Source organism: Mauremys reevesii, linkage group 6 (assembly GCF_016161935.1).
Source record: "Mauremys reevesii isolate NIE-2019 linkage group 6, ASM1616193v1, whole genome shotgun sequence".
Classification (NCBI taxonomy): Eukaryota; Metazoa; Chordata; order Testudines; family Geoemydidae; genus Mauremys; species Mauremys reevesii.
In genome coordinates this window covers 76,616,640-76,632,180 of record NC_052628.1, presented here as the reverse complement: position 1 = coordinate 76,632,180, position 15,541 = coordinate 76,616,640, and the positions used below count along the sequence as shown (strand labels likewise).

General features: G+C 41.6%; 1 protein-coding gene across 2 annotated transcripts in view; it reads left to right on the top strand.

Annotated features, from left to right (window-relative positions):
* Positions 1–1,749: 1,749 nt before the first annotated feature.
* FBN2 (fibrillin 2) overlaps positions 1,750–15,541 on the top strand; it is a 245,391-nt gene continuing 231,599 nt past the window's right edge. Inside the window, exons 1-5 of one of the 2 annotated variants that reach the window (XM_039544388.1) lie at positions 1,750–2,227; positions 3,100–3,182; positions 7,618–7,716; positions 8,259–8,354; positions 14,217–14,312. In XM_039544388.1, coding sequence (XP_039400322.1) covers positions 2,010–2,227; positions 3,100–3,182; positions 7,618–7,716; positions 8,259–8,354; positions 14,217–14,312 — 592 coding nt within the window. In that variant the 5' untranslated portion in view covers positions 1,750–2,009. The remainder of the gene's footprint in view (positions 2,228–3,099; positions 3,183–7,617; positions 7,717–8,258; positions 8,355–14,216; positions 14,313–15,541) is intronic. The other variant, XM_039544389.1, reaches the window with a different exon arrangement.

Sequence of the window (15,541 nt, the reverse complement as noted above, 5' to 3'; positions counted from 1 at the left end):
AAATAAAAGTAAAAATTGCCAGCTCTGTGTAGGTAGCCAGAAGCTACTTGGAAAAAGTACCAAGTACAGTAGTAGCCATGATATTGTGAGAAGTCTTCCTCAATAGCATTTTAATCGCTCAGGCCTGCCTTCATAAATGGAGAAAACTGAATGTCTCCCATTTACTACCAGAGCAATGACAAATGTTTGTAAAAAAACAAAACAACTCGCCCCTGGTTTAGGTTGGTCAGACTCTCAAACCTTTAAGGTGAACTTAGGCCAGTTTTTGAGCATTTGTTCATTTTTCAACAAATCTAGGTGTGTTTATGGTTTTGGGTGGAAACCAAGCAAACGGAGACAAGAAATCAGGTAAACAAGCTGATTCTTGCTTTGATGTTTGAGGTTTATTTGAAACAGAAAGCAACCTCAACAAGCAGAAACATCCAAGCAAAGTAAAGAAAGTTTTCCAGATTATGACTTGTTATTATCCAGGCCTTCCAGAGAAGTCACTAAACTCTCATACAAATACACAAGGTTAAAAAAAGACAAAAGATGAAAATCTGATTCCCCTCTAGAACGCTACTGGTGTCCTCATTTAACTGCCGAGTTTTAGCTACTCAACCGCACGCCTCCTGGAAGAATAAACATTCATTGTCTGGGCTCCCCAAGGCAACCCCTCCTCCCGCTGGACTGAAATTAGAACAAAGTCAGCCAAAAGGTCACAGATGGAAAGAGCGCAATTACGTGCCCTTTTCACCGCAGCGAACTGTCCAATTTCCTCAACAGACCTCAGCTGCAGGACGGCTCCCACCACTGAAGGGGCTGCTGCACTGCAGTTCTGCCCATCTCCCCCAATGCCCTTTATGTGATCAGGTCTGTGGTCTTCTTGCATGTGAGTGTCGGTGCGTTCGAGATCCACTTCTGTGCCCCAGAGAGAAATAAATCCCCAGAGGGGAAGGGCCGGACTTCGCTTGGGGAGCACCTCTGCCCTAACTCTCTGCACACGTAGTTCTAACGCGCCCCGGCACGTGGAAGGAGAGGGTCCCCGCTACCCGAGCGGTTGCTAAGGAAAGAAAGCAAGCGAGGGGCCAAGGCAGCTTTTTCCTCTCCAAGAGAGCCCCCGCCACAGCGCCGTCTCCTGAACGCCCGCTGCACCGAGCCGCCCCGAGGCGCGAGGGGGAGAAAGGCGAAGTTATGGAACCGGGGGGCAAGGGGCCCGTGGAATGAAAGGACGGACACCCCGGGAACCCCGCTCGCAGCCTCCTCGCCCCGCCTCCCTCTTATAACCTCATCCTCGCCCATCCCCCTCTCCGGCTTCCTCTCCCCCGCAACCCCTCCTCCTTCCCCCCACCTCCCCATCTCTTCCCGCTGCACCTCTCCCTCCCCCCCTTTCTCAGCCCCTCCTCCTCCCCACCCATCTCCCCCTGGCTGCAGCCCCGCGCCCTCCTTGCTGCGCTCCCACGTGCTGGGAGCTGCGCTCTGCTCCCCGCTGACTGACAGGCAGGCGGCCGCCCTGCCTCAAAACCCTCCAGCGCCTCGCATCCTTCAGCTCGCTCCTCCGCAGAGCAGCTCTCCGGCCTGCGGCTGCAGCGTCCGGGGCCCCTTCACCTTCCTGGCCTCGCCGCCTCTCCAGGGTCCGTCTGTCAAACCGCCTGCTCTCCGGCCGGGATTGCTCTGCGCTCGGTGCAGCCTGGCTTTGCCCTAGTGACTCCTCGGGGTGCCGGGAGCTTCGCGGGGCCGGGCTGAAGCTCACCTCGGTCCTCGCTCTTTTGTAAATACGAAGCGCGTTGCGGAGCGATGCAGCGTGGAGCCCGCGGCGCCCCGGCGCGTGCTCTCCCCGCGGCTTGCTGAAGGCGCTTTGGAAGAGGCGGCTGCAGCACCGTCCCTCCCGGGCAGGGAAAGAGAGAGCAGCGCCCCCCCCCCCTCCAGCTGCCGAGCGCTGCGGCCTGAAGACGCCCCCCGAGTGGAAGTTTAATTACTTTGCACCCGGCCTCCCTCCTGCTCGGGTTTTCCAGCTGTCTAGTCGCAGGATGGGGAGACGGCGCGGGCTTTGCCCGCAGCTTTATTGCTTGTGGCTGGGCTGTGTCGTGCTGTGGGCGCAGGGAGCAGCCGGGCAGCAAAAGCAACAGCAGGTCCGGCCCGTGGGGGGAACAGACGCCATCTACCCAGCCTCGGAGAATCGGGAGGACGGAGCAGGGGCCGCCACCAGTCGGGTCCGCAGGAGAGGCCAGCAGGATGTGCTCAGGGGGTAGGAAACACTTCACCGCAAACGCACTTCCATGCAGCTCACAGCTCCTGCACACAATGCAGCATAGCCACCCCCGAGCAGCCCCTTCCCGCTCACCTCTCTGCAGCACAGCGCCACAAGCACTTCCATGCAGTCCACAAGCAGCTCCATGTAACCCCCACAACTACATCGATACACCCCGCAATTCCTCCAGGCAGTCCACAGCCCCAGGCAAGCCCTATTCCCCAACACCTCAGTGGAATCCATTACCAATCCGTGGAATCCCCACACCGCTACCTTCGCACAATTCACAGCGGTCTCCATGGAACCTCTCCCCACTTCAAAACCGCAACCGGTGGCTCTTGTGTTTGTCTTCTTCACACATGACATTTCCTTTCAAACTCATAATTACAATTCAGTGTTGTTTTAATTCTAGGTTTTGGCCACGATTTTAAAAAAATAGCCTCTTAGATACTGTGATTATGTTTGAAAATAGTTATTTGCATGTAAAGGTAAATGTGGAAAAAGTGGTGCTATTAACAAGTAACAAATACTGCTTCAATTTTGTGACCATTGGTATTACAGCTTTAAAAAAACTTTTGAGTTAGGCTCTGTTTTGCATATTAAACGATGTGCTTGCAAAAGAGGATGGTTTTGTTTGGTTTGAGGAGGAATTTTGGTTTAAGGTAGTGGTGGAAGGTGCTTTTCTTTGTTTGATTTTTTTTTAATTGGAGGGAGGGGAGTTGTTTGCTTTTGTTTGGCAGTTCATACAGTTTTTGTTTTGTTGTACGTGGGCTGTAGATTCTTTCCTCTCTGCATATGTAAAAAACCTGGATGTGCCTTTCCATTGACTGACATTTTTGTGTGCACATTTATTTGTATGTATGTGACAGGCCAAACGTGTGTGGCTCTAGATTCCACTCCTACTGTTGCCCTGGATGGAAAACGCTCCCTGGAGGAAATCAGTGTATTGTTCGTAAGTGTCTGGCTTTCCGTTTTTACATTCTCATAGGAAATAATTTTCTCTGAATTTTTCTGCTGCATCCAGTATAAGATAGTGGAATATATCTTGTAATTCATTTTGGCAAGTTCAGTCTCCTAGGTTACACTTCAAAAACGAAATGATAGATTTAGTGGCTCACAGTTCCTATAACGGAAACCTTAGGAATGCCCCAAATAAAATACAGTGATTTGCCAAGAGACATGGATCAATTTAGTTTAAAAAAAATCATAAATTGAGTGATCAATGCTGAAAAAAGAAAAATGTCAAGCAAATGGGATCTGAAGTTTTCTAAAACTTCTGTGGTAAATTTGGAATTGCAATATAATGATACGATAGGAAACTTTTTAATATCCAGGTGTGTTCACTTATTTTCCTGCTTGTCATTTTTAGTTGTGTTTTAATAGCTATAAAGCATGGAGGCTCAATGATTATTGCACTGGTCATGCTAAATTTTGTGCTGACAGATCTGGCTATTGTTGAAATGGTTTGGCAAAAAAAGGAGTCTGCTGAGCAGTCTACTTAAGAGAAATTGTCCATTTTAGAAGTGTGCTTTTTGCTCTTTGAACTTCAGCTTTAATGAAAACTGCACCTACTCATCCTACCCTTTGACTAACTTGGGTTACTTTCTTATCTGATAAATACATAAAATTTTGCAGTTCAAGAACACATTGCCCTCCAGTTCTGCTGTGATGTGCTTTGTAATGCCTCCTCTAACAAATCAGACATTCAGTGGGGGATGGGAGGAAAATCTATTGGCTTGTAGAAGTTAGAGATGGAAAGACCTGCCATGTCATTGAGGCCATTCCCTTGGCAGCACATGACTACTGGCCTTCTCACTTTGGTTTATTTTACATAGTTAAGTCAGTCTTGTTAACATTATCTCCAACTACGCCAGCTATTCTTGATCTTAGGTTGACCGTAATGTTTTACAGGCAAAGGATAATTACAAATTCAGAACACAGAAGACAGCAATACCAAACTAGCTGTTGAATAATAGGAGCACCTGAGTGTGCTTAATTCTGTTTTTGTGGTTAATGGTTGATTCTGAAAGTTACTTTAATGTAAATTTTATGAACAGCATATAAGGACAAATTTTAAATTCTCATTGTAATCTCTCAAAATCTGCCCAGTAGTACATACTAAGGCCCTGATCCTAGAATCTATTCACATGCTAAATTCAAATTTGACTTGTGTGACTTATTTGCTCAGAGGCCCCTATCTTACTCCCACTGAACTCAGGATAAAAGTCCTGTTGACCTCAGTGGTGCAGAAATTGGGCCAAAATGACGACGAGATTGGGTAAATGGTTCGTACATGATACTGTTTTTAATAGATGTTTTTGATTATGAAACAGTTTAGGAACACATTTCTACATTCATCCTCTGCTTTTGTTGTGACCAGAGACTCCTTTAGAACACTTTGTAGTTACAGCCTTTTCTGTCCAAACTAAATGGCAACTCCACTAGCCGTACCCTAATGGAGATTCATCTTGTGCCAGCAAAGAGTTCTTTTGCTCATATAGCTTATACCAGTTCCCCAAATGAAATAAGCATTGTGGGTTTTTTGTTTTTTTTTGTTTTGTTTTGTTTTGTTGTTTGCCAGTATAAATGCATCTACATTGGGGCTTTTTGCCAGTTTTAAAAAATGTAAAGAATCATGCCCCTAACCAACCAACATTATTATACTGGGGAAAGTTTCTAGTGTAGACTTGGCCTTATTCAGGAAATTGAGCTGGCCCATTTTTCTGTGGGTTAATAAATGACTTAAAAAAATCAACTCTGGGTCTCTGGTGTTGGCCATGTATTACATTCAGATGCCTGACTGAATTACATTCAGAGCCTGACTCTTGCTTTTCAGTTGGACAATTAAAAAGGATTCTGTTTTGTTTTTGTTTTTGTTTTTTGCATTAATCAAGGCAATGCTACTAATTTTAACAAAACAGTGAATTCAAGTGAATTCTGTCTTCCTCTCCACTCCAATGGGAATTTCTTCAACGATCTTTTTTCCAAAATGCCCCATTAGATAGTGATATTTGTTCAGCTTCTTTACCCACAACTCCTATAAAAGAGTTGGTATCTATATATTCTGATTTTTGAATATCAGACTCAAAATGTCCTCTTTCTGAGTCTACTGGAATGATAAAGATGGATAAGTTTTCTGTAAAGAAAATCTGTTCAAGGTTCTTGTTGTGGTAACTGTCTGAGGACAGTAAAGAGGAAGAAGCATGTGTTTATGGCTCAAATGGCACCTGAAGACTCCTTTGCCAACAAGGTTTTCGTTCTGCTTTATTTTTAATTTAGTTTTGCTGTTATATTGCTATGATGTCAGGAGCTGAACTCTTCTCTGCTTAGATATCTTGGAAAAGAGTCTTTTGAGGTGGAACTATTTAATTTACCCATCCCAATTCTTGGAAACCATGAGAAACCTATTTACTGATAATGTGTCAGGTGAAATTTAGCTTGGGCGTTATATGAATGAGGATTAGTTGAATTTTTGGTAGGCTAGATTAACAATTTGTCATGTATTCCGTGAAAAGAGTAAATTTCAGCACATATTACGCTGAGACATCACACTGCATTGCAACTTCTGTCTAAAAGCGTTCATCAGTTTAGAAACTATAATCCGGTTATTTGGTTGAAAGGTCTCTGAGTACTTCTATCATTTTGTAATGAATGTATCCAATTATAGAGATACTGTATATAACATTTTTCTGAATCAAATTCATTGAAGTTTAGGTCAGCAGAAGGTAAGGTTGTGCAAGGACAACATATTCATAGATGGAAGTGAGAGGTTTTTGATGTCCCTCTGTGGTGCACCAGGTAACCAACTGAAGAGAGGTGTCCATGGTCTGCAAATGTGAGCTAGGGATTGTGTGACTTTAATAGAGAATTTCAAGGAGCACATGTGAAAAATCGTGCCTAGTTTGGCATTGATAAGGAGCTTCTGTTTTCAGGGGAAAGGTGTTAAGAAAGTTGATAAGTCTCCTAGAGAGAACATTTTTACTTGGCTAATGGAGCAAGAAATCAATATACTTTATTTTTGTTTTGATAAGAAAGTTAGATTTCTTCTCATTTCATTAACATTTTTTCTTTAGTCAGAACCCAGGATACAAAATTCTGGGACAGATGCAGTTCCTGTCTGGGCTTTCTCAGGTAGGGGCTTGGAAAGCAATGTTGCACACTAAAAATTTCCATTGCATTCTTCCATCAGGAAGAACAGGGTTTCTGTCTCTTTCCCACTCCCACAAAACTAGTGGAGGTGTTAGGCCTTCAGAGCATGTGGGTCTCCCAAGAACCATGGAGGCTGAGGTCATCTACATGTGGACTCTGCATGTGTACTGTCTCCTACAATAACTTTGTTCTTCAGTGGTGTTTGTGTGGGGTGCTGACTCCACTAATGTTCTGGGGCTCATATTCCGTCCCTTGTACAACCCCCCCACAACACTTATATGGCCTTAATCAGGACAGAGTTCAGGATTTGGCCCTTAGCATTTTCATGCTTCTGTAGTTGTTCTGTGAGTGGAACATCCATTAGAGCCAGTGGGGAAATATGCGTGAATGAAGATAGCAATAGATGGTTAATATTAGCACAGCCCATTACATAACATGTACGTACTGCCCAGAGAATTTCATAAAACTACCATCCTAATGACAATATGGAAGTGGTTGTGTGTTTGCCTGATTTCATTAATTCTTTATAGGAAGGTTTATTTAACGGGATAATACCACATCTGATATGAACCTAAATATGAACCACTGTCCTTCCTCAAAAGGTCAGCTTGAGTTTTAAAATCTATCTTTAATCAGGAAAGGATATGTAATTCTCCACAATGAGGTCTGAAATCATTTTAAAATTAACATTTTTTAAAATACATGACCCAAACAAAACCCATCCAATAACCTGAATTTGTAATATGTGATGCTTTTGTTTTGAATGGGCATCATGTGCAGTCACATCTCAGTTTCCTACTTGGACTGTCTTTAGGTCATTCTGTCTAACACTTATAGTTTTTACTCTATTCCATTGCCTGTTTTGGAGGCTGTTGTTTCTAATTAGGAAAAAAATGTTTTTGTTTTTGTTTTCCATTTTAAGACTACTATTTGGAGAGTTATATTTTGGTCCTTTCCATCTTCAGAGTGTTGCTTTGAATTTGATCACAGAAATGATTTACCAAAAATCAACTCTTTCTACTATTTTTGAGTTTTATTTTGGCATATATCTAACATATTGTTTAACTGCATCTCTGAATTGAGCAATTTTCTGGCTTGGTTCAAGGCATGCATGTTTTCTGACCTACTTTTCTTTCAAACAATAAGTTATGAGTTTGGTTCATTAACAAGCATTTCTTTTATAACTTAATTCTGAAAACATTGCTATTCACTGTCTTCTTAAATGCTTTCTTCCTCAGCAATTTGTAGAAATAGTTGTGGTGATGGATTTTGTTCCCGTCCTAATATGTGCACTTGCTCCAGTGGACAAATATCACCTACCTGTGGATCAAAATCTAGTAAGGACTTAAAATATTTGCATTGCTTTTAGAGAGCTCTCTTAAACTGATCTACAATAAGCATCCATTTTTTCAAAAATACTTTAATGTATAGAACAATTGCCTTAAAAATAGTTATCACTATATACAAATATGCAATTTATACTTACTGCTTTAGTTCCATCAATAGGCATTGCTCGCTGAGTGATATGACAAACACACATAGATACCTTGAATACATACACATGTTGTAATACAATTTTCTAATTCTGAATTTTTGCATGAAAATTTTGGTTTCAAAATCCTTCTAGATATGTAGGTTTTTGCAAGTTGTGCCATATATTATTGGAGAAGTTATTTTCTGTAGATTTTATTTTAAATTTCTTGATAATTTGTCACACAAATGTAGGCATATGTACACGTTCTTTAAATGGCTATCTCCGTTCAAGTGTGTATTATGTGTTTATGTGCTTTTGAATGACTTTGCTGTTAGCCACTTTTGGAAGCCCATTATAATATTAAAATTAATGTGTGTGTGTGTGTGTATATGTGTTCTATTGTAGTACAACAGTGCAGTATCAGATGCATGAATGGTGGTACTTGTGCAGATGACCAATGCCAGTGCCAGAAGGGGTACATTGGAACTTACTGTGGACAACGTAAGTAACTTCTCTGTTTCATGCTTAAATTTGACAAGCAGGGATCAATTCTACAATCCTTGCTCATTTGAGTATCTTGGCGTGTATAGGAGAACAAAAGAATCCAGTTCTATACATAAGGTTACATATGCAGAGACATTGTGCCATGTCTGAGGATGTAATACAGAAGTCCCTCGCTACGTGGACCAGATGGGGCTGCAACTATGCTACTGTCTTGAGTCCTTTGCACCTCCCACAGAAAGATGCAAAAAATTACATTAATTTGGAAAACAATAAAATGATTAAAGGCAAGAGAGATTGATTTATGAGGAAAGATTAGAAGAACTGAATATCTTGTGTGGCCAACTGATTACTAATTAGCAGAGAATCTGATAAACAGATTACAAGTATTTGAGAGGTGAGACTGTCAATAAAAGAGGAGAATTGTATAAGGTGGTCGGTAGGTATGCAAGTAGGAGTAAGCAAATGAAGTAAAAAGAAAACTTAGATTGAATAGCAAGAAAAAAAACTATGATGGAGACATAAGTGGAAGAGCATCCTAAAGAAATAATGACAGCCCCATTGTAACCTGGGCAAAGCACTGGGGAACATTCCATGGGGCAACCTTGCATGTGTCATGATATATTAGATGAATTTTCACATTTTTATGATGATTTTATGATTACTTTTCCCATGAGAATTAGATAGTTCTAAGGGATCCTCAGTAGCAAAAGTGCTTTTTTTATTGCTTTAAAACCTAGGGCTTAAACCCTAGAGAGTCTTACTCAGGCCAGTCAATGGGAGTCGGATTGGATCCTTAAGCACTGATCTGCAAAGAGCTGTGCATGCGCAGATCCCTGGGATTGCACAGAGCACACTGGAGGATCAGGGCTTTAGTTAGGGCTTGAGGATTTGGCCTCTAGACATAGGACTGAAAGTCATGTTTAAATTATAACATAAATATATTTAAATTAAACCATCATTGTGTTTTTGAGATTTTTTTTAAAAAATCTTCTTGTTCCACAAAATATTGTAATTCATCCACTGCGTGCTGTAACAGCAACACAGAAGTTGCTTCATTTAATACATGGGACCAACATCTGGAGTGAAAAGTAATTCAGTTTTATAGGCCTTGATAAGAAATAAGAACTTTATCATGCTTCTAGATAATACTACATTTTTATGTCTTTCCCTTTGTGATATAGTGGTCAGTCGAAGTGGACTATATGTGCATTTTTTCCAATGTAAAAGATTTAACAAAGAGTTGTTTTGGCACAGGGTAGTCAAGTGCTTTATAACCTGTCCCTAAGCTGTGGGGACCGAATTGGAAGACTGCCTAGAAAATTTAAGACCAAAATCTCTCTTTGCTGTTGCTCAGGCATGTTGTAAAGACAATGGAACTGTCTTGTAGTTGCAATCTGTTCTTTCAGAGCACCTGATATTTCTGCTCAGAGCTGTATAGCCTTGGAAATAGTGAGCCCTGAATTAGGCAGAATTGATTTAAGACACTAAAATTAACAATCTTTTCAGTATGACAGGTGAACTCTCTCTTTCACAGTCGTATTCTATTTATAAATGCATGCTTTCCTAGAGGCCCAGTGAAAATTCTTGCAGGCTTAAAAAGGAAAGATTGCTCTGAGGAAATTGCTGTATACCAGCAACATCACTTATTTTGCTAGGAAGTTCATACTTCATTGTTTCAAGAATATATATGACATTGATTGGATTCTAATGGATTTTAGGACATTCATTGTTTGATTCACCCAAATTTGTACATAGTTTGTGTGTGCAAATTGTAACCCACCAGTAGATTTATTACTGGAGAAGGCACATGATATTTCTAGTGATCTGCATCAAAGTAGATAGCTTTAATTTCTGACCAGGATACCTTAGGTGACTCATTAGTGGCGGCTACCTGGAGATATGATGACTCAATGGATCTCCCAGGTGTCCTAGCCATGCTCACTTCTGGCCAGCACTGCCTACTTTTGGGGTTGCACTGTCTAGCCTGGTCTACACTACGCGTTTAAACCGGTTTTAGGAGCGTAAAACCGATTTAACGCCACACCCGTCCACACTAAGAGGCCCTTTATATCGGTATAAAGGGCTCTTTAAACCGGTTTCTGTACTCCTCCCTAACGAGAGGAGTAGCGCTAATATCGGTATTAACATATCGGATTGGGGTTAGTGTGGCCGCAGATCGACGGTATTGGCCTCCGGGCGGTATCCCACAGTGCACCACTGACCGCTCTGGACAGCAATCTGAACTTGGATGCAGTGGCCAGGTAGACAGGAAAAGCCCCGCGAACTTTTGAATATTTCCTGTTTGCCCAGCGTGGAGCTCCGATCAGCACGGGTGGTGATGCAGTTAAAAATCAAAATAAAGAAAGAGCTCCAGCATGGACGATGTGGATGTGATCGCTGTAAGGGCAGGCAAATCTGTTCTATCAGCGCTCCGTTACAGAAGACGAAATTCAAAATCATTTTTTAAATATCTCCAGACAGATGCCATAGCAGGGACTCAGCGCACTGCTGCATGACAAGCGTAACGGAAAGCCAAAGAATCAAATGGACGCTCATGGACTGGAGGACTCAAGCTATCCCACAGTTCCTGAAGTCTCTGAAAAGCATTTGCATTCTTGGCTGAGCTCCAAATGCTTCTAGGGTCAAAAACAGTGTCCGCGGTGGGTCAGGGCATAGCTAGGCAATTTACGCCCCCCACACCCACCCCCAGAAGTGAAAGGGAAAACAATCCTGTCTTGACTCTTTTACATGTCACCCTATCTTTACTGAATGCTGCAGATAGACGCGATGGTGCAGCACTCAACACCAACATCCTTGCTCCCCCCCCTGCCATGGGTGACTGATGGTACAATAAGACTGATACCCATCGTCATCATCAGCCTTTTGGCACATGGGGCAGTGCAAAAGGACTGGTAACCATGCGTACTAGCATCCATCAGGTCGATCAAGGGCGCCTGGCCCTAATTTTTCCTGGTAGATGGTACAATATGGCTGATAACCATCATCATCATAGCAACAGGGGGCTGAGCTTCATCCCCCTCCCTTCATGTGTAAAGAAAAGATTCAATTGCCCCTGGACTAGCAGCAGGATGCTGGGCTCCTCTCCTCCACACTCCTTAATGTCCTATGTGGACTATCATAGCAACTGGAGGCTGCCTTCCACTCATTCTCACTAACAAGTATTCCTGCATTCTTTATTACTTCATCACACAAGTGGGGGGACAATGCTATGGTAGCCCAGGGAAGGCTGGGAAAGAATGGAATGAACAGGTGGGGTTGTTGCAGGAGCACCCCCTGTGAATAGCATACAGCTCATAATCTATGCAGGATCTGACACAGAGCAGCTGTGCTCTCTGGTTCTCTGATACAGTGGTTCTCTAGTACACTTGCCCATATTCTAGGCAGGACTGATTCTATTTTTAGATACCAAAAAGGAGGGATTGACTCAGGGAGTCATTCCCAATTTTGGCTTTTGCGCCCCTGGCTAAGAGCAGCTAGGGGCACTTATGACAGCAGCAAATGGAACAGTGCAAAAGGACTGGTAGCCATGCCCATCTTATTACCAATTTATGGTATGGTAGATGGTACAATATGACTGATAACCATCTCTGCTATCATGCAAAAGCAAAAGCATGCAGCTGTGTAGCACTGCTGAATCGCCTCTGTGAGCGGCATCTAGTACACATACGGTGACAGTCACAAAAGGCGAAACAGGCTCCATGATTGCCATGCTATGGCATCTTTCAGGGCAATCCAGGGAAAAAAGGCATGAAATGCTTGTCTGCCGTTGCTTTCCCAGCGGAAGGAGTGACTGGCGATATTTACCCAGAACCACCTGCGACAATGATTTTTGCCGCATCAGGCACTGGGATCTCAACCCGGAAATTCAAAGGGGGGGGGGGAGGCTGCGGGAACTATGGGATAGCTACGGAATAGCTACCCACAGTGCAATGCTCCAGAAATCGACGCTAGCCTCGGACCGTGGACGCACACCACCGATTTAATGTGTTTAGTGTGGCCGCGCACACTCGATTTTATACAATCTGTTTTGTTAAACCGGTTTATGTAAATTCGGAATAATCCCGTAGTGTAGACGTACCCTCTGTCTGCATACTCGCTGGTAAAGTTGGAGTTTCTGATACCTTTGCCGTTATAAGTTTCCCCATCCTAGCAAACTTGCTCATGTTGAGACCCCACAGGCCTGGTATAACTGACATATTCCAGGATGGAATATAATTATTATAGCTTTAGTTTTTGGGAAACTAGTTTAGTTTTTTCGGAAAAATCATATTTTTTAATATATGAAGACTGCATGAATATATAGAGGTTATGTAACTAGTTTAATTGGGAAGGATTCCCTTTCTAACTTTATCTTGGTGTCTAACAAATGATTCCATGGTGCAGTAAAACTGCTTTGGTTGATCCAGCCACTTGAGGCCTCTGCTTGTGTAAAGGGATCCTGTAGTGTTGTGGAACTGCAGTAGCAGCTTGTACTCCACCTCTTTGCCTCCCCTCAGTTGCCTGTACAGGAGTGTGGCTGGGGAAACAGGGGATGGCTCAGGAAGACACTTGTGCTCTAGCAATCCCTGATTGCCAGAAGGGTTCCTAGGAATCATTGGCAACCAGGGGAATTTACAACAACCTTGAGGCTGCTTTAAGTCTTGCCTGAGGATAAACTTTCCCTCAAAAGCAGGGAAACCCAAAGTCGACTTTAAGCCACCTTTGCCCACACACCTCCTACGCTCTTCCCATGCGGCCCAGGAGTTGAGCTCAAGACAGAGTTCCAAGCATTAAAATATGGTTCTACTCTAAAACCAAAATATGTAAAAGTGGCATATTTTCATCGAACAACTGTGATTCTTGTTCCATTTTATGCATCCAAAGAAGTGAGCTGTAGCTCACGAAAGCTCATGCTGAAATAAATTTGTTAGTCTCTAAGGTGCCACAAGTACTCCTGTTCTTTTTGCGGATACAGACTAACACGGCTGCTACTCTGAAACCTGTGATTCTTGTGTGTATTCAAGTTGTGTCTGCTAACTTTATGGCAGAAATAAGTTCTTACTACTATTTGTGCCTGTTAGTGCTGCACAGCCAGGGCCATTATTCAGCAAATCACTTAAGCTTGTGCTTAATTTTAAGCAGCTACTTAATTCTATCCCCATTCAGCAGAGCTTTCTAGCACATGCTTAAAATTAAGCACATTTAAACACGTGCAAATGAGGGTGGAATTTGGCCTGCAAAATCTTTTATTACTAGGGACGATATGTAAGAAGAAAAGAACCCAACTTGGTTTTCAGGTCCAGATTGAGTTTGTAGGGCAGTTTGGAAAATATTTTTACTTGTAAATTGAGGACTGTAAATTGGAAGAACTTTAACATTAGAGCTCATCAGAAAACAATAAAAAGATCAAAAATAATTTTATGTTTTCATTGAAATTTGATTTTCGGCAAAAATTTCCTACCATCTCTAATAAACACGGATCCTCATTTTTACAATGGCACTTTTCAGATTTCATAAATGTTTTAAGGAATTTTACTTTTTAAAAAAAAACTTGGGGAAACTAATCCTAATGATAAGTTCTTATTCGGGATTAATGGGTAAAACCAACTTGATCTTTGTATAGCCAATAGTTTTTGAGTTATGAATGAACAAAACATCCCCCTTAGGTTGATAGTAAGTACAAAAAGTTTCAGTCTGAAAAGTTTTTGAGCAGATTTGACTGAAAACTGTCTTTTAGCCTTGACTACCGGCTACTCTGTACTAATGCCAATGGGGTATATTTATTTAATTTATTTTAAATAGATTACAAAGTTATACTATTAATATTACATCAGAATTTAAACTTTTTTTCAAACACAGCTGTCTGTGAAAATGGTTGCCAGAATGGAGGACGTTGTATTGGACCCAACCGCTGTGCATGTGTGTATGGATTTACTGGCCCTCAGTGCGAAAGAGGTAAGAAAAATAGGGAGAGAAAGGAATAAACAAATCTGCAAGCAAGTTTCTAATAAGCCTTTTGTTGTTCAAAATATGTTTCTTTCCTTTGTGACTATAGCATATCTGATAAGCAAGCAGAAAATTATAATGCTTTCATTGTGAATGAGGAAAAGCTGAGTTCTTATAGATTTCTCATTATCTTTTATGTAAAGTCACTAGACAGTTGGCCAAACCCTGCTGTCAGTTACGCTGAGTGCACTAGGGCAGATCTGTTTGATTGCACTGGAACCATATACACCTCTACTCTGATATAAAGCGACCAGATATAACATGAATTGGGATACAACGCGGTAAAGCCGCGCTCTGGCGGGTCAAAGCAAGTTCGATATAATGTGGTTTGACCTATAATGCAGTAAGATTTTTTGGCTCCCAAGGACAGTGTTATATCGGGGTAGAGGTGTAATTGTAACTAAGCAGAATTTGGCCCAGCTTTCTATACAGGAATTGTTTAAGGGACGTGTACAGAGCTATTTATGTTGATGTGAGAGTGCCTTAAAGAAATATTTAAAATAAGAAAAAATGGATAAATTATAATAACTGTCTAAGGCCATGATTCTAGAAAGCATTTATGTCCAGGAAAGCAGATCTTTAAGTGCTTTCCTGAATTAGGACCTAACTTAGTAATTTTATCATTTTACTATTATTACCGAAGAAGCCATCATCTTATTTATTACAAGGATAGAAATGTCAGTCCTAGCCATGTCACTCACAACAATGCTGAAAGTATTTAGTACTAAACATAAGCAAAATTGTTTTTAGTTGAATTTGAACGATAATAATCATATTAATATTGAAAGACAATATTTCCATATATAAAAATTTCGAGTAATGAGAATCAGTCGATCAATAAACAGATTTACAATATATTTTCCTCTCAAAATGTGTTATACTTCAGTTTCTGTTGCAGATAACAGCTAGGAGTATTCTCTTTATTTTCAAATGAACAGTAATATATCTGACATTGTTTATTACCACTGCCAAATACTTCTGACTTGTCAGGCAAACAAAAAGAACACTAATATTAAATTGAGCCAAAAGTGAAATGTCCCGCAACATACTGTCTAATTTAAAATGTTCTTGAAGACTGCTTTTCAAAATAATCACTAGAATTGTACATCCCTTAACGTTAACCTGTCAGCATTAATCAAAGTTGATGCTGGTTTGCTTGGCAAAAATAACGTGCTTTG